Below are 18613 nucleotides of genomic sequence, written 5' to 3' on the forward strand. Positions count from 1 at the left end.
CTACAGTACTTGGCTGTTAGAAAATACAGATTTCCCTGAATTTTGGGAGGCAGACATGGAAGGGTCACTTGAGGCCAGGAGTTGGAGACAAGCTTGGGCAACATAGCACATAGCAACACCCTGCCACTACACACACACACACACACACACACACACACACAAACACACAAAAAAAATACAGATTAAATTAAATTAACTCCCCATTTATTACACTGTGCCACCACTCCCAGATATCTGAAGCAACATCATTTGGGTAACAATAATTTTTTCCCCCTAACAATTGGGTAAATAAATATTTGTTGAATAGGTGAAAAATAAATTCCTAACTTCAGCAACTTCATAGCTAAGTGCTTATGAGTTGAAAATGAAAACAAGGGAAGATGAATAGCTCTTTGCTTCTGACTTTGGCATTTGTGACTTGCTAGGTTGGCAAACTGAGCACATCCTGAATAAAGGTGAATCAAGAGTGACTGATTAATACCTTCTATGGCAAATGGCTTCCCCACAGTGAGAAGTTTGCAGTCAGCATCTATTGACACTTCATAATCCAGAAGGGCTTTGTCCATGATGAAGGCGTCTAGTTTCTCTGGATCATTCCTATATTTAAGACCAGAAGAGAAAAGTGAACATGATTCATTAATGGGAAGGAAGTATGAAGGCTGACAGCTGGCTTTTGTTTAGGGGACAGAAACCTGGACACTAAGGGCTGCACAAGCTACCTAGGTGCTGACTTAGCTGTCTTAGCTTCTCACTGACCTCTAGACTACAGACCAGGGGAAACAGACATTCTTATAAGAGACTGTGACATCTTTCCAATGGGTTTATCTACCAGCTCCTTTCATTACTTCTAAATCCATCAGTAAATCCAGAGCCACTCTGAATTGAATAGGAAGTGCGTAGAGAAGGTTTATTCTTATTACACTATTAGAGTGACTTCTTGTTAGGCATTGCATTCACTGTTCTCTATACATTTTATCACTCAGAATGACTGTGATATAACAGATGAGGAAATTGAGGCTCCGAGGGTTGAAGTAACTTAAAACAGGTTACACAGGTAGTAAGTATTGGGACCAGGTTCAAATGAAAGGTGAGTCTCAGCACAGGCTGAGCTGCCACCTACAAAGAGGGCAAGGAAGGAGAAGTTTTAAAAGGAAATAACTGTCTAAAATACATGCAACGATTTCTTTGTTTTCAGCCACTTCCAATTCTTTTTGGAAAAGTGAAAGACATACATCCGTTTAAGAGAGGATTTTCTATCAGGAAAAGCTTCAGAAAAATTCTTAGTCCAATTTGCTTTTATTGTGACTATGTCATGAGCCCATCCCTGGATATTGTTACCATGGAAATGGACTATTATACTTATTGGCTAGGCAGTGTAACCTGGAGCCAGGGGTGGGGTTCACCACACATAAATCAGTGAGAGTAGAAGAGGGATGAAGAAATGCAGGATGCTGTGACCAAAAAGAGGGAATGGATTATTCGAAGACCAGAAAAGCAACCATTTTGTGCACCATATTGTCTCCCCAGTTAAAGTGAAAGTTTCTTGAGAATAAGCACTCTGTATTACACTTCTTTCTATCTCATGCAACAATGACCTCAGTTCCTTTTTATTGTGTAGGTGTAGGTATTTATTTTTTGAAAATAAAAACATTTATTAATTTGAAAAAAAGAAAGGATTTTCTACCCTTAGAGTTGTCCAAACAGCTTTGCAAAAAGAGTAACTCTTTTCTATCCCTTCTGGGCTCAGTCCTTCCTCTCTTAGATCCAGTGGAGAGGCTGTTCTAATTTAACACAGTGTGGCTTCTAAACAGAGGAGAATATGACTACAATTCATAGAAAATCAAAAAGAGAAAGATATCCCTAGATACCCAGAAGATTCATCAGTGGGCAGGAAACACATCTTTACACGAATGGCTTTGTCTGGGTCATGTATAGACATACGTAGTTGGTTGGTCAGCTTCCCTTTTTGGTACCAATGACCATTGCTTTCTTATCCTACTCTTCAAATAAGTGAATCAGCCAATTTAAAATGCACCCCCTTTTCCAAGACGTATTGGATTTAAGTTACAATGAGGCCCACATTTAACTTTAACCAAAATGAAGCACCTCCCAGCTCTACAGTAATGGGAAGCTTCAGAAAGGGTTGGTGATGTGGATTATCTCCTAGGAGGTGATAAGGAATCTTAATGGAATCCTGGCAATAAAATAAAAACTGAGCTGAGAGCTGTTTCTCCAATCAAAGTTTGACTGCCACAGTGCCATAATGTACCTTGACAGCTACCTAGCAACAAGTTATCATTTGCCAATATTCCACAAATATTTGTGGTAGCAATATGACAATAAAAAAGATGAGGTTCATTTCAGTTTTTTTAAACCAGTAATTCATAAAGCCTAATGTCTCTGGTATCCTTCCTTAAATAACTACTCTTGATTTTGGACTGCAAAGTGCAGATAGCTATAATAAATTTCAATCACATGAAAAGACAAGAAGTAGTCAGTTCTCAGACTCCCATAGGACCCTTAGTCACCGGTGAGGAAATGGCCAAGTGGGATCCAGGTACAAGTAGCTTCAAGACTGGCTGAATCACTGTTGTGGTTTGCGGGGCCCCCAATGGTTATTTCTATTATAGAATCATGCCCTGTCTTTTCTTAAGCATTGTTTAAAAATACATATCACACATCACGAGAAAACCAGTCACATATTAACATAATAAAAATAATAAGCATTTTATTGGGAGTTAAGTTTTTAGAAAACTGTTAATGACAAAGCAGGGTCCTGAGAGAGTAGAATTAAGTAGAAGAGAATTTTGATGGGAGAGGGAAAGGACAGGTTCAATACGTAGAAACCTTCCTTGCACAGGCAATGCTAGGGGTTGCGCCTTGTAGGTCAGTGCTCTGGGATGCCAGGGAGGTAACATGAAGACTGTGGTTGTGGGAAGTGGTGGCTAAGGACCCAGGAAATGATTAGGCTGAAAGTGGAGAGTTAAGGCCCAGAGAGAAGTGGTGGAGGGCATTAATGGTAAGCTCTGCATATATTCCAATTTCACCTCAATCAGTGAATAGCTTGGGGAGCTTGTTAAAATGAAGATTCTGATGCAGTAAGTTTGGGATGAGGCTGGTGTTGCTGCATTGCTAACTAGCTTTCAGATACCAACTGGAGCATAGATGTTGCTGCAACATGGACTATTCTACAAACATCAAGGGCCTACTCTTCCACCATGGTTCCTAGACTAGTCTGAAGTAGTGGTTGGATTCCAGAGACCTGGTCCTAGTCCTGACTCTGCCACTCGCTAGTTGTATTACCAAGGAAAATGGACTTGTTTTGGGCCTTCATCTGTGGCTGCTTTCCTGAAGATTGCTTCTCTTCAGGCTAGGGTGGCACCAGTGCCGGGCATGTGGGCCTTCTCAGGTAGAGCTCCTGAGATACATAAATTTCTTGAGTGGAGTGGAAGTGCTGGGGACTGCAGCAGTAGCTCATCTCATCCTTTTTCACACTGTCAGCAGAGCCCAGTTTGTCTGCCATTTGCTGGAAACCACTGCTATCCTGACATCTTATTCTTTCTTTCAACCATAAATTTGCCCGAAGAAGAGAATACACGAGAAGGTCTGGGAGGCAAAGGGACTCTAAACTTCGTGTCAGAGAGAGACTGTAATGTGTTGATGTTCTTGCAAAATTAAAGGTGACATTTCGTAATACACATCATATATAATTTTGCAAATATCAGAGAACGAGGCTTTTTCTCTAAGCTATAGTTAAAAGTCCATAAAACATTTTAAGTGGCCTGTTTCTAAAGTTGTTGAGAAAGACAAAACCCTTATGTTCCATGAAATTATTTATTTATTTCTATTCTTTCTTAAAAAAGAATTTGAAGTGGCAGGTCCTGCTGTCCATTGGGGAGATTATTGACACTGACCATGGAGAAACTAGTGTCCTGATGCTGTACAATTCTAGGAATTGGAGGTGTGGATGTCTGTTATTAACTTGATTCTATCAAGCAGGAGGGAGAAGACTGCTTACCCTCATGCCTTCCTGTTTTTCAGGAACCATTCTTTTCCTTTTCTCAGGAAGACTAGACAGAGCAGAGCCATCACTGCACCGTCTGCCTTTGTATTCAACTTCATTGAATTACAGGCTCTGATAATCTGCCATGGCAGTGTGATTTCTTTGTGATTGCTTCTCATAAATTCTGATGAGAAGAATGCAGGCATGGGAATCATTGTCTTCTATCTTATTTCCTTTCTATAGAAAATCTCTAAGATAAATTCCATTTCCTCATGGCGAGAGGAGGCATTCCCTGGGTTTAGAGCTATATTCACTGTGAAGGAAAAGGTTGCCTTGGGACACTTTATCCTCTGGCCATATTCCCTGTGTGTTTGACTGTTTCAGCACCATTGTTTTCTCAAGTGATGTAAAGCCAGCAGTTACTTCCTCCACCATCTGCTATGCTAATGGCCCCACTGGTCCTTTGAACAAAGCTACTACCAACTTGAGACTATGCAGGTCACAAGTAATCTAGGTCACACAATTAAAACTATTTCACACTGTCTCCTGGGATCTCACACAGTGTAAAGTATTACTTAACACATCGTGGGTAGATTCATCTGTCATTTTCAGAAACTAACATACACTACGTCAGTAGCTAAATTACTTCTCTTCAGTGAGAATTTTTCTTTGGATCCAAGAGGTTGACACTCACTTCAGATACTGCACTCCATCAGGGGTGGCTGGAACATTGTACCTTCTCATATATTCATGCATCTCTGGGAAACTTTGTCTCACATAATCTTCAGCACTGCTTTCTCGGACAGTTCCAAAGCGGAATCCTTGGGAAGGATGATGTAACTATGAGGCAGAAAAAGAAATGGCTTAAATAAAAATTATTCTTAGAATTGTTTTTAAACATTTTTTCCATAATTCTTTGAAACTTAATAATAATTCAGAACTTTTTTAACCCCCGCAGGCAGAAACATGTACATAGAAATGTACATGAAAATAGATTTAGAAACTTAAAAACCTTTAAACTTAGAAGCTTAGAAACTTAGAGACTTAGAAATTTATAGACTTAGAAGCTTAGAAACTTAGAGACTTAGAAACTTAGAAGCTTAGAAAAGCCACACCAGGTGGTTATCTAAAAGCACCCACCCAACGACCAGGTGGCCATCTAAAGCACCCGCCTGATGTCCGTGTGGCTATCTAAAACACCCACCCATATTCCTGGAACTCAAACAGAAGAACAAGTCCGGGAAATACCCCGCACGGGTTGAAACCAGGTTCAAACCAACCAATTAAAGTAAGACATCTCGCTCAGGCCATAACCTGCTCCAATCATCTTGCGCCTCAAGCTTTGTAAAATTTTGTGGTTTTTTCCTTTATAAACTGTCTGTAACAAGCATTCGGGGTCCTGTGGCCAACTTTGGACATAGGACCCTAGCGCGCTAGCAATAAATCTCTCCGCTGTGACTTCCGTGTCGAGTGGTCTCTCGCGGCGACCCCAGCCCAGGAAGGAATCTGAAAACTGGGTTCCTACATTTGGTGCGTTGGCCGGGAAAGGGGGTCGCCCGAGGACCCTCGACCCCTCCGGTGGAGACTCAACTGGCCCGGGCCACCGACTGACGAATGAACGGACTCTGTCAGGTACATTCGTTTCGCTCTGTGCTCTGTTTGTCTTGCCGGCTAGCTCTGAGGAGTACTCCGTCTGAATAATCAAGTGGGAAAGGGGGACAGACGTGTCCGGCACCTTCCCCCTTGCGCCCCGGGGGACGCCCTGGCGGTTTTCGGAAGGAAAGCTGACGTCTCTGTCGGCAGGTTGCGCCTGCCGTCTGAATCTTTTGTAATCTTGTGGCGCCACTCTCTGGCTGCGCGGCTCCTCTGTGTTTGTTTGGTCACTGTGTTTATTGTTGTCATTTCGTCCTTGTGTGTGCGTGACTTTCTGGACGAAACTATGGGACAGACACTAACAACTCCTTTAGCCTTGACTTTGACCCACTTCCCTGACGTCCGGGCGCGAGCCCGCGATCTCTCCGTGGAAGTCCGTAAAGGACGATGGAAAACTTTCTGTTCCTCTGAATGGCCAAACCTCCAGGTTGGGTGGCCCCAAGACGGAACATTTGACCTCTCCATTATCTTACAGGTTAAAGCAAAAGTGATGAATCCTGGGCCACAAGGACACCAGGACTAAGTGGCCTACATAATCACCTGGGAAGATTTGGTCCGAAACCCTCCTTCCTGGGTGAAACCCTTCTTTCATTCCCCCTCCCCGTCCCAATCTACCCTCCTTGCCGTGGAAGCCCCAAAGAATCAGACTTCGGATCCCCCTAAGCCAGTCCTCCCTGATGGAACTCAGCAAGACCTCCTCCTTTTCGACCCTCCGCCTCCTCCTCCTCCTCCTCACGACCCCCTCCTGAGGCCTCCACCTTACGCTTCACCCTCGTCCCCTACCCTATCCCCATTCCCTCCCACTACTCCTTCGGCCCCTACTCTTTCTCCAGCACCCTCATCGGTCCCTCCCTCGACCTCGCCTCCCTCTCCAACCCCGCCTGAATTAACCCCTAGAACGCCGCCACCAACACCTCGTCTCCGCTTGCGGCGGACTGAAGACCCGGATGGCACTCCCACCTGGCAGTCTTCCCTTTTCCCCCTTCGCACGGTCAACCGCGCGATCCAGTACTGGCCCTTTTCTGCCTCCGACCTCTACAATTGGAAAACTCACAACCCCCCTTTTTCCCAAGACCCTCAGGCCTTAACCTCGTTGATAGAATCAATTCTCCTCACCCACCAGCCTACCTGGGATGATTGTCAACAGCTCTTGCAGGTCCTTCTGACCACCGAAGAAAGGCAGCGAGTCCTCCTGGAAGCCCGGAAAAATGTGCCGGGGCCAGGAGGCCTTCCAACCCAGCTCCCCAATGAAATAGACGAGGGATTTCCCCTCACCCGCCCGGACTGGGATTATGAGACAGCACCAGGTAGGGAGAGTCTCCGAATCTATCGCCAGGCTCTGTTGGCGGGTCTCAAGGGGGCAGGGAAACGCCCCACCAATTTGGCCAAAGTAAGGACCATAATTCAGGGAAAGGACGAAAACCCGGCAGCCTTTATGGAAAGACTTCTGGAAGGGTTTCGAATGTATACCCCATTTGATCCAGAGGCTCTGGAACATAAGGCTACCGTGGCCATGTCGTTCATAGACCAAGCAGCATCAGATATTAAAGGGAAACTCCAAAGATTAGATGGGATCCAGACCTATGAATTACAGGAATTAGTCAGAGAGGCAGAAAAAGTGTATAATAAGAGAGAAACCCCCGAGGAAAGGGAGGCCAGGCTAGCGAAGGAACAAGAGGAACGGGAGGATCGAAGAGACCGAAAAAGAGATAAGCACTTGACAAAAATCCTGGCAGCAGTAGTAACGGAGAAAAGGCCAGGGAGACAGGGGGAAAAGCGGAGGCGGCCTAAAGTAGATAAGGACCAGTGCGCCTACTGCAAAGAGCGAGGGCATTGGATCAAAGACTGCCCCAAGCGTCCTAGAGACCAGAAGAAACCTGCCCCTGTCCTCACCTTAGGTGAGGACAGCGAATAGGGGTGTCAAGGCTCTGGAGCCCCCCCCGAGCCCCGGCTAACTCTATCTGTAGGGGGGCATCCCACCACCTTCTTGGTGGACACAGGCGCCCAACACTCAGTTTTGACCAAGGCAAACGGGCCCCTGTCCTCTCGTACATCTTGGGTCCAAGGGGCAACAGGGGGAAAAATGCACAAATGGACTAACCACCGGACAGTTAACCTTGGGCAAGGAATGGTGACACATTCCTTCTTGGTGGTACCCGAATGTCCATACCCCCTTCTGGGACGAGATCTCCTAACCAAACTCGGAGCTCAGATCCACTTCTCCGAGGAAGGGGCCCAAGTGTTAGACCGAGACGGCCAGCCCATCCAAATTTTGACTGTGTCTCTGCAAGATGAACACCGGCTTTTTGACACCCCGGTCACCACTAGCCTCCCTGATGTTTGGTTACAAGATTTTCCCCAAGCTTGGGCGGAAACGGGAGGACTTGGGCGGGCCAAGTGTCAAGCCCCAATCATAATTGATCTAAAGCCCACGGCGGTGCCTGTATCTATCAAACAATATCCCATGAGCCTAGAGGCTCATATGGGCATTCGGCAACACATTATCAAATTTCTAGAACTTGGAGTTTTGCGACCTTGTCGCTCACCCTGGAATACTCCTCTTCTGCCAGTAAAAAAGCCTGGTACCCAGGATTACAGGCCCGTCCAAGATTTGAGAGAAATTAACAAAAGAACTGTGGATATCCACCCCACGGTCCCCAATCCTTACAACTTGCTCAGTACCTTAAAACCAGACTACAGCTGGTATACAGTACTGGACTTAAAAGATGCCTTCTTTTGTTTACCCCTGGCCCCCCAAAGCCAGGAACTATTTGCCTTTGAGTGGAAAGACCCTGAGAGAGGAATCTCAGGCCAATTGACCTGGACCCGACTTCCCCAAGGGTTCAAGAACTCTCCCACTCTCTTCGATGAGGCTCTCCACAGGGACCTAACCGACTTCCGGACCCAGCATCCAGAAGTGACCTTGCTCCAGTATGTAGATGACCTCCTCCTGGCGGCCCCCACAAAGGAAGCCTGCATGCAAGGTACTAGGCATCTACTCCAGGAACTGGGTGAAAAAGGATACCGGGCATCCGCCAAGAAGGCACAAATTTGTCAGACCAAGGTAACCTACCTGGGGTACATACTGAGTGAGGGGAAAAGGTGGCTCACCCCTGGGCGCATAGAGACTGTAGCTCGCATTCCACCGCCCCAGAATCCCAGAGAGGTGCGTGAATTCCTGGGAACTGCTGGGTTCTGTCGCTTATGGATACCCGGTTTCGCTGAACTGGCCCCCCCCCTTTATACCCTCACCAAGGGAAGCACCCCTTTTACCTGGCAGGAGGAACATCAATTGGCTTTTGAGACTCTAAAGAAAGCACTCCTCTCTGCCCCAGCCCTTGGGTTACCGGATACCTCAAAACCTTTCACCCTCTTCCTAGATGAGAGGCAAGGAATTGCAAAAGGAGTCTTAACCCAGAAATTAGGGCCCTGGAAGAGACCGGTAGCGTATCTGTCTAAAAAGCTAGATCCTGTAGCAGCCGGTTGGCCCCCGTGTCTCCGCATCATGGCAGCCACTGCCATGTTAGTCAAAGACTCTGCTAAGTTAACCCTTGGGCAGCCATTGACTGTTATTACTCCACACGCTCTAGAGGCCATAGTGCGACAGCCCCCGGACCGGTGGATTACCAATGCACGCTTGACCCACTACCAGGCCCTCCTATTGGACACAGACCGCGTCCGGTTTGGCCCTCCGGTCACCCTGAACCCTGCAACGCTGCTGCCGCTACCAGGAGACCAACTGAGCCCTCACGACTGTCGGCAGGTGTTGGCAGAAACCCACGGAACGCGGGAGGACCTCAAGGACACAGAACTCCCAGACGCGGACCACACATGGTATACAGACGGCAGCAGCTATCTTGACTCAGGTACCCGGAGGGCGGGAGCGGCAGTGGTAGATGGCCACACCACCATTTGGGCGCAGTCACTGCCCCCTGGCACGTCTGCACAAAAGGCTGAGCTAATAGTGCTAACCAAGGCCCTAGAGCTGTCCAAGGGGAAAAAGGCTAATATTTATACAGACAGCCGATATGCTTTTGCAACGGCTCATACCCATGGAAGTATTTATGAAAGAAGAGGTCTCCTAACATCAGAGGGGAAAGAAATCAAGAACAAAGCTGAAATAATTGCCTTGTTAAAAGCCCTCTTCCTCCCACGTGAAGTAGCCATAATCCACTGTCCCGGACATCAGAAAGGACAGGATCCAGTTGCAGTGGGAAACAGACAGGCGGACCAAGTGGCCAAGCAGGCAGCCATGGCAAAAGTACTAACCTTAGCCTCAGAACCCAACAAGACCGACCAGGATGGACACACCTACACCCCAGAAGATCAGGAAGAGGCAAGAGCCATAGGAGCTATAAGAAACAAGGACACCAAGGACTGGGAAAAAGAAGGGAAAACAGTCCTCCCACAAAAAGAAGCCGTGGCTATGATCCAGCAGATGCACGCCTGGACACACTTAGGTAGCCGGAAGTTAAAAATGTTGATTGAAAAAACTGACTTTCTAATTCCTAAGGCAAGTACTCTAATAGAACAGGTGACTTCTGCCTGCAAGGTCTGTCAGCAGGTGAACGCTGGGGCTACTCGAGTGCCAGCAGGAATACGAACCCGTGGCAGCCGCCCGGGGGCTTATTGGGAGGTAGACTTCACTGAAGTAAAACCTCACTATGCTGGGTATAAGTACTTACTACTGTTTGTAGATACCTTTTCAGGATAGGTAGAAGCCTACCCCACCCGGCAAGAAACGGCACACATAGTAGCCAAGAAGATTCTGGAAGAAATCTTTCCTAGATTTGGACTTCCCAAGGTAATTGGGTCAGACAACGGGCCGGCCTTCGTTTCCCAGGTAAGTCAGGGGCTAGCCAGGATACTGGGGATTAATTGGAAATTGCATTGTGCTTATAGACCCCAGAGCTCAGGACAGGTAGAAAGAATGAATAGAACAATAAAAGAGACCCTTACTAAATTGACCTTAGAGACTGGCTTAAAAGATTGGAGACGCCTCCTATCTCTAGCTCTATTAAGAGCCCGGAATACGCCTAACCGCTTTGGGCTCACTCCATATGAAATCCTCTATGGAGGACCTCCCCCTTTGTCAACCCTACTTGACTCCTTTTCTCCCTCCAACTCTAAGACTGACCTACAGGCCCGGCTAAAAGGACTACAAGCAGTACAGACCCAAATCTGGGCCCCCTTGGCAGAACTGTACCGGCCAGGACATTCGCAGACCAGCCACCCCTTCCAGGTGGGGGACTCCGTCTACGTTAGACGACACCGTTCTCAAGGACTGGAGCCTCGGTGGAAAGGACCCTACATTGTTCTCCTGACCACACCCACAGCCATAAAGGTTGACGGAATCGCCACTTGGATCCACGCATCCCACGCCAAGGCTGCTCCAGAGACGCCCGGACCACCTGGGACATGGAGACTCTGTCGCTCCAAGGACCCCCTCAAGATAAGACTCACTCGTACCTAACCCTTTACTTACTACTAGCCCTCCTTCCCCGCGTCGCTGACACCAAAAACCCCCACCAACCTTTTAACCTAACCTGGAAAGTAACTAATTTTAATACCCATGAAGTCTTATATGAGACTTCACAAATTGCCCCTGTGGGAACTTGGTTCCCTGACCTCTATCTCAACCTAGATAGAGTAGCAGGGGTAGATAACATGGAAGGGGGAGCATGGAGAAAACAGGCTAGAAGGGTGTCCATAAGCCGGAACGGGTTCTATGCCTGCCCCGGATTCCGGACAGGAAAAATGAAACAAACTTGCGGGGATATAACTTCCCTGTATTGTGCTAGCTGGACTTGTGTAACTACTAATGATGGAGAATGGAAATGGGCCACAACACCATGGTACATATCCATGTCCTTTGTTAAGCCCTGCACCAGAACCCGGTATTCGGCTGATTGTAATCTGGTCTGCATCAAATTCAAAAAAGCGGCGAAATCTGATGGCCGCTGGATGTCAGGGTTAATATGGGGCCTATATTTACACCAAAAGCCACTGTTTGGGATCCCCATCCAAATTAGACTAGCAGTTAGCCCTGCCTCAGCTCCTGTCTCAATAGGGCAAAACCCAGTTTTACCAGAAGCAAGGCCTCCTCAGCCGGAGGCCCCTCAGGGCCCTCAGCCGGAGGACCCTCAGGGCCCCCGGCCGGAGGACCCTCAGGGCTCCCAGGCGAAGGACCCTCAGGGCCCTCAGCCGGAGGCCCCTCAGAGCCCTCAGCCAAAGGCCCCTCAAGGCACTACCCTGCCCTTGAGTTCTCCGGGCTTAGGTGACAGGCTCCTTAATCTCATAAAGGGCTCTTACTTTGCCTTGAACCAGACCAGGCCAGAATCTACCTCCTCTTGTTGGCTGTGCCTAGCGACAGCCCCCCCTTATTATGAGGGCATTGCCTCCACTAATAATTTCACCAACTCCACTAATCCTACTGGATGTGCATGGGATCAGCATAAAAAGCTGACCCTGGCTGAAGTTTCTGGGTCAGGAATCTGTATAGGAAAGGTGCCCACTAGCCATCAGCATCTTTGTGACAAGACTCTGACAGTGCCTAGCTCCAATCACTATTTGGTCCCTTCTGGGACAGACTGGTGGGCTTGCAACACTGGACTCACTCCCTGTGTATCCACAGCAGCGTTTAACCGCAGCACAGACTACTGCGTGTTAGTACAGGTTGTTCCCCGAGTATACTATCACTCTGGAGACTCCTTTGACCTCCGGTATGAACAGAAAGCTTATAGTAGACCCAAAAGGGAACCTGTCTCACTCACCCTCGCTGTAATGCTAGGAGTGGGGGTAGCAGCTGGGGTTGGGACCGGAACAGCAGCTTTAGTACGTGGTAGCTACCATCTGCAACAACTTAGGGCAGCCATGGATGAGGACCTTAGAGCCATAGAACACTCTATTTCAAAACTTGAAGAATCTCTAACCTCTCTGTCAGAAGTTGTATTGCAAAACCGGCGAGGACTAGAAATTGTCTTCTTAAAGGAAGGCGGGCTCTGTGCAGCCCTCAAAGAACAATGTTGCTTTTACGCAGACCATTCAGGAGTGGTTAAAGATTCTATGGCAAAACTAAGAGAAAGATTAGACAAACGGAAAAAAGAAAGAGAGTCTCAACAAAATTGGTTTGAAAGCTGGTACAACCAGTCTCCTTGGTTCAGTACCTTAGTCTCCACCATCTTAGGCCCCCTTATCCTGCTCATGCTCATCCTGACTTTCGGGCCGTGTATACTTAACCGCTTACTCGCCTTTATTAAAGATAAGTTAAACATTGTGCAGGCTATGGTCCTAACCCAACAGTACCAAGCCCTCAGGACAGAAGAGGAGGCTCAAGATTGAGCCTCTTGGTCACAAAAAGAGGAGGGAATGAAAATAGATTTAGAAACTTAAAAACCTTTAAACTTAGAAGCTTAGAAACTTAGAGACTTAGAAATTTATAGACTTAGAAGCTTAGAAACTTAGAGACTTAGAAACTTAGAAGCTTAGAAAAGCCACACCAGGTGGTTATCTAAAAGCACCCACCCAACGACCAGGTGGCCATCTAAAGCACCCGCCTGATGTCCGTGTGGCTATCTAAAACACCCACCCATATTCCTGGAACTCAAACAGAAGAACAAGTCTGGGAAATACCCCGCGCGGGTTGAAACCAGGTTCAAACCAACCAATTAAAGTAAGACATCTCGCTCAGGCCATAACCTGCTCCAATCATCTTGCGCCTCAAGCTTTGTAAAATTTTGTGGTTTTTTCCTTTATAAACTGTCTGTAACAAGCATTCGGGGTCCTGTGGCCAACTTTGGACATAGGACCCTAGCGCGCTAGCAATAAATCTCTCCGCTGTGACTTCCGTGTCGAGTGGTCTCTCGCGGCGACCCCAGCCCAGGAAGGAATCTGAAAACTGGGTTCCTACATACAGACATGGCTACATGCTTTTTACATCAAAAATTGTTCTATCTTTAGAAGCAAACAGATGGAAAAAACAACAAAACACAAAACAATTTTTTTGCATGTTGAGAACCTATTAGAATTCTTTAGAAGCTGTGCAAATTGGCATGTAGAATCAGTCTCATTATTGTAAATTGCATATCAGACAAAGTGTATGTTCATAATAAAGATTATGATACTCCTTGGTTAAAATGACATAAAACCCAAGTTAAAACCTTGCATCCTGAGATTACAATAAACCTGCCCTAATGCTGTAACTTCATCATTTTTGTGTTTAGCCGCCTTTATACTATATTACATTTTGTTTATTGAATTTATTTTTGGTGTTATTATAAAATGCTGTCTTTCCTTCAAATACCTGCATTATCCAATGCTGAGTCATGCTGTACATTTGCTCAAATGGAATGGTATTTAAGATAATTTGGAGTGACAGAGGGGAGGGTGGCAGGAGTAGACCTAACAATTTCATAGGTTTCCAGGATGCAAGACCTCACCGCGTGTATTAGTCGGTTCTCACGCTGCTATGAAGGAATATCTGAGACTGGATAATTTATAAAGAAAAGAGGTTTAATTGACTCACAGTTCTGCATGGCTGGGGAGGCCTCAGGAAACTTAAAATCATGGCAGAAGGCACCTTTTCACAGGGCAGCAGGAGAGAGAATGAGTGCCGAGTGAAGTGAGAAGCTCCTTATAAAATCATCAGGTCTCATGAGCACTCACTATCATGAGAACAGGTAACCTAAATCATGAGGGTAACCGCCCCATGATTCAATTATCTCCAGCTGGTCCCTCCTACAACATGTGGGAATTATGGGAACTATAATTAAAGATCATATTTGGGTGGGGACACAGCCAAACCATGTCACCACGAGAAAAGACTGTGCATTGGGAGTCCTGCAGAGACTTTCTGTTACTAAGGAGAATAAAGATATATCACACGAAAACTTACTATTCAATGAAAGTTGTAGAGAAGCATTAATGTGTAAAGCATGGACTATTTAAAACAGAAGAATGAACTGGGATTGGACCACATTACTGTAGTCAGCAATATTTTAGAGATTATACATCTCCACAATAATTGTAGTCAAGTCTTTGCACATTTTTGTTTTGCTTGATATTAACATTTTATGTAATTAGTTCTGATGTGAATCCCTGGGGACAGAAATCTATGGGTGGGCTTCATGGAGTTTATAAACCTCCTAAAATAGTAGGCCATAGTTTTTGTAAATGTGTTTGTAATTTTCATCTAGGAGGGAGATAATATAGAGTATTTTGTTAATAATTAGGTTTTTAAGTTGTTTACCCTAAAAATGATTAAGAACTCACCGAATATGGTGACAAATAACATATATTTGAAGATGAATTAGTTTTGACACACGGTAAACATCTAACCATATGGTAATAGTTAAATAAATTATATGGCATATTCTTTTTTTGGTTTTGTTTTGAGGCAGAGTCTCGCTCTGTTGCCCAGGCTGGAGTGCAGTGGCGTGATCTCAGCTCACTGCAAGCTCTGCCTCCCAGGCTCATGCCATTCTCCTGATATGGCATATTCTTATAGAGTGTAATACAACATATAAATCACGTTTGTAAAGTATGTTTCATAAAACAAGGCGAATGCTCATATGACAAGTGGAAAAAAACTTTCATATGATATGATAAAAATTAAATATGTATACATTTATTTAAATGCTATGATTTCCCATATATATTATACACACACACACACACACACACACATGCACATACACACACAACTTGGAAGAAAACCCATTGGTGTTGAATTTACAGATGTATTTTTTTATTTACAGATTATCTGCAGAAACACTTATCATGTTTGTAGGTAGAAAAAATATTTTAAAATCAGCAAAATCATTCACTTATTCAACATTTATTGAAGGTCTACTGTGTACAGCTCTCAAAGTTACTAGGGTGACGAAGATAAATACCTGCAACCACTGCCATATAGGAACTCTTAAAACCTGGTTGTTCATTGTATTTCTTTGGCATTCCACTGTTAAGTAAGTAATATAGCTTACTCTGAGTTTGATGTAATTGTTCCATGCAGTGAACAAATTCTAATGTTTTATGTCAGCATAACCTTAATGCCACATCAACAATAATAGCAATATTTAACATTTATTAAGCACTTATTATGTGCCAAACATGATACTTAGAGCTTTACATGCATTATCGTGCTGAATCCTCATAATAGCTTCATGAAGAGGGCACTGTTGTTATTTCCCCTTAGGGATGAGTAAACTGAAGCTCAGTAACATCATGCAGTTGTAAGTAGTAGGGACTGGCTCAGAATCCATGTCTATCTTATTTCAAAGCATATGCTATTATCTACTACATCATCTTGCATTCTAGCTCATGACAACAACTGAAGTGATGATGTTTATTAGGAGGAACTCACCAGGCTTTAAAGAATATTATCCTTATGCCTTGAACCCCCTGGGCTGTTCTCATAGTAGCAAATTGCAGTCATATGGCTTGAGCAAGGCACGTTTATCAGCGTTGTCTGCCCAACATCTATTAATTTTTCAAGACCTAGGTCAAAATTTTCTATGTGAAGTCTTTTGTCTTGTGTAGCTTCACCCTCCTACCCAGAAAAACAACAATAATAAAACTACTTATTTATCTGTGCTGACATAGTAGCTTGTACATATAAAATATGTAGGCAAAGACCTAGGTCAAAATTTTCTATGGGAAGCCTCTGGTCTAGTCTAGCTTCTACCTCCTACCCAAAACAACAACAATAGAAAAACATAACTACTTATTCATCTGTGTTGATACAGTAGCTTGCACATATAAAATATGTAGGTAAATATTTATTTAAGCCATCTTTGACCTTTCTGTGCATTATCTCCTTTGATCCTACCAAGAAATGTGAGGTAGATATGTCTATCATCTATTTACATAAAGAAACTGAAGATTAGAAAGTGTGTCATTTGTCCAAGGTCACAGAGCTAGTAATTGTACCTGGGATTTGAATTCAGCCTGACCAAAGGCATTCAGCTTTAGACAACCGTAGAACACTGCTTCTGATACTATATCATACTGACTGCCTCCATCTGGTCATTACAAAATTTGATACTTGTATGCCAGGCAGTAAGCTAAGGGCTTTTAACATTTTCACAATAATCTTACATGATAGATGTTATTTTCTTATTTTGCAGATTAAAACACTGAGGCTTGGATAGTTAAAGTAACACCAACTTCTCACAACTAGGAATTAATAAGCTTCAGCCCATCCTATTTTCTGTAACTTGCAGACCAAGTTTCCTTTGTTTGTGTAGTACGGTTACCTATCACGACCCCTTGGCACCTTGCAGGTAGTCTACATCTGTTTGTCAAGTTAATTCATTTTATCTAGTCTATTTTTCTATCCTGCTTTATCCATTTAACTTATATGCACTCTTCTGCTCTCAGTTCAGTAATTACTTCCCTAACTTATTGTGTAGGCCAGATTCTTTTTTCGTAAGCCCAGTATATATACCTATCTTTTGTAGAATCTATCACAGTTGCAGTTTTAAATTTAATTATGTAATCATGTGATTAGTGTCTAGATTCTCAGTTTCTTCACTAACTGGAAGCTCCATGTAAACAAGAATAATGTTCATTTTAATTTATCCTTGTATTTCTAATGCCTTTCATTGTGTAGTTGCTCAAGAAAATACTTGATGAGTAATTAATTGATAACTATTATTTGAACTTAGAGGAAGGTGACAACTTTGTCATCTCACGTAGCACAAACTATGCTAACAGTATAGCTTACAACTCAAACTTTCTAAATAAACCCTCTCTTTAAGGTAAAAGGGCTGTAGAATCATTAATTAAAATACCTTTCTCTCATATACGAACAGAATTCCTTCCAGAAGTACATTCTCCACATTATGTTGTGATAATACTTTTATGGCCTATGACTTGTTTTTAGGGAAATCCTGCTTTTCTGGGTCTCATTTTCTTTTCTGAATGCATCAGCACATCATTCCTTTCCAAAGCATGGCAGGAATCAGGGAACCAGCAGACCCAGTCTCAGAATTCTGGTGGAGGACTGTCTCTTTGCATTTTTCCTTTGCATGACTTTCTGTTGTGTTTGTTCATCAGCTCCCATATCTGCCTTATTGGCTCTGTGGAGGCAAAGGTTCTGAGGTTCTGAGAATGGAAGGTTCCTGTAAGGGTTAGCAAATAACCAGACCGCAGGTGAGAAGGCATCTTATTAGCCTGACACTGTAACATGGAGATGTGTTGTAAACACTGCCACTGCTCTTATTCGAGTCACTGTCATTTCTGTCATCCACATATTCCCTTTCTTCCTTTCTAATCCACTCAGAGAAACTGTAGAATTCAGATCTGATCATGTCCCTCACTTGCTTAATACCCATCAATGGTTCCCCATGGCCCTTGGGATGAAGTCCAAACTCCTCATATGGCCTCTAAGGTTCAGCATATTTGGCTCCTGCCTTCCTTTTCCTAGCCTTGTCATTCTACTCTCCTCCTGGCCTTCCAAGTTTTGGCCAGTTCTCTCATTTCCAAAACAAACATTTTGCTTGATCAGAGCTCTTGCATATAGTCTTCAGTCTGCCTGGGACACTTTTTCCTCATCCCTACTTCTTTGTCTAGCTAACTCTTAAATGTCACTTCCTGAGGAAAGTCTTCACTGACCCCTAGACCTGTAACACCCTCCCATTATACCTACAGTTTCACATAGCACTGACAACACTTGGAATTATTTTTGTAATTTGCCTTCCCTGATAGATTGTAAGTTTCCATGAGGATGGTGCCCATAGTGATCTCAATCATGTGGTTGTAAGTCTTCAACAAATGTTAGCTGCTATTGTTATTATCATTGTTATGCAACAAACACAGTGCTTAGCACATAGTGTATTCTTGATAAACACTGGCATAATACATGAATTATCATCATTATTAAGAGAATTAATGAAATTAGGTTAGATACATTAAAACTTTGATGCTTTTCGTCATACCTCCTGCTGTCATTTTTCT

At 44.4% G+C, this 18613-nt stretch overlaps 1 protein-coding gene across 1 annotated transcript in view; it reads right to left on the reverse strand.

Moving 5' to 3' along the window:
- Nucleotides 1-18613, reverse strand: part of GRIN3A (glutamate ionotropic receptor NMDA type subunit 3A) — a 173255-nt gene that overhangs the window by 50824 nt on the left and 103818 nt on the right. The window contains exons 4-5 of the mRNA XM_007968548.3: nucleotides 4698-4843; nucleotides 482-597 (exon numbers count right to left, since the gene is read on the reverse strand). Of these exons, the coding sequence (XP_007966739.3) occupies nucleotides 482-597; nucleotides 4698-4843 (262 nt within the window). The remainder of the gene's footprint in view (nucleotides 1-481; nucleotides 598-4697; nucleotides 4844-18613) is intronic.

Source organism: Chlorocebus sabaeus, chromosome 12 (genome assembly GCF_047675955.1).
Source record: "Chlorocebus sabaeus isolate Y175 chromosome 12, mChlSab1.0.hap1, whole genome shotgun sequence".
Lineage (NCBI taxonomy): Eukaryota > Metazoa > Chordata > Mammalia > Primates > Cercopithecidae > Chlorocebus > Chlorocebus sabaeus.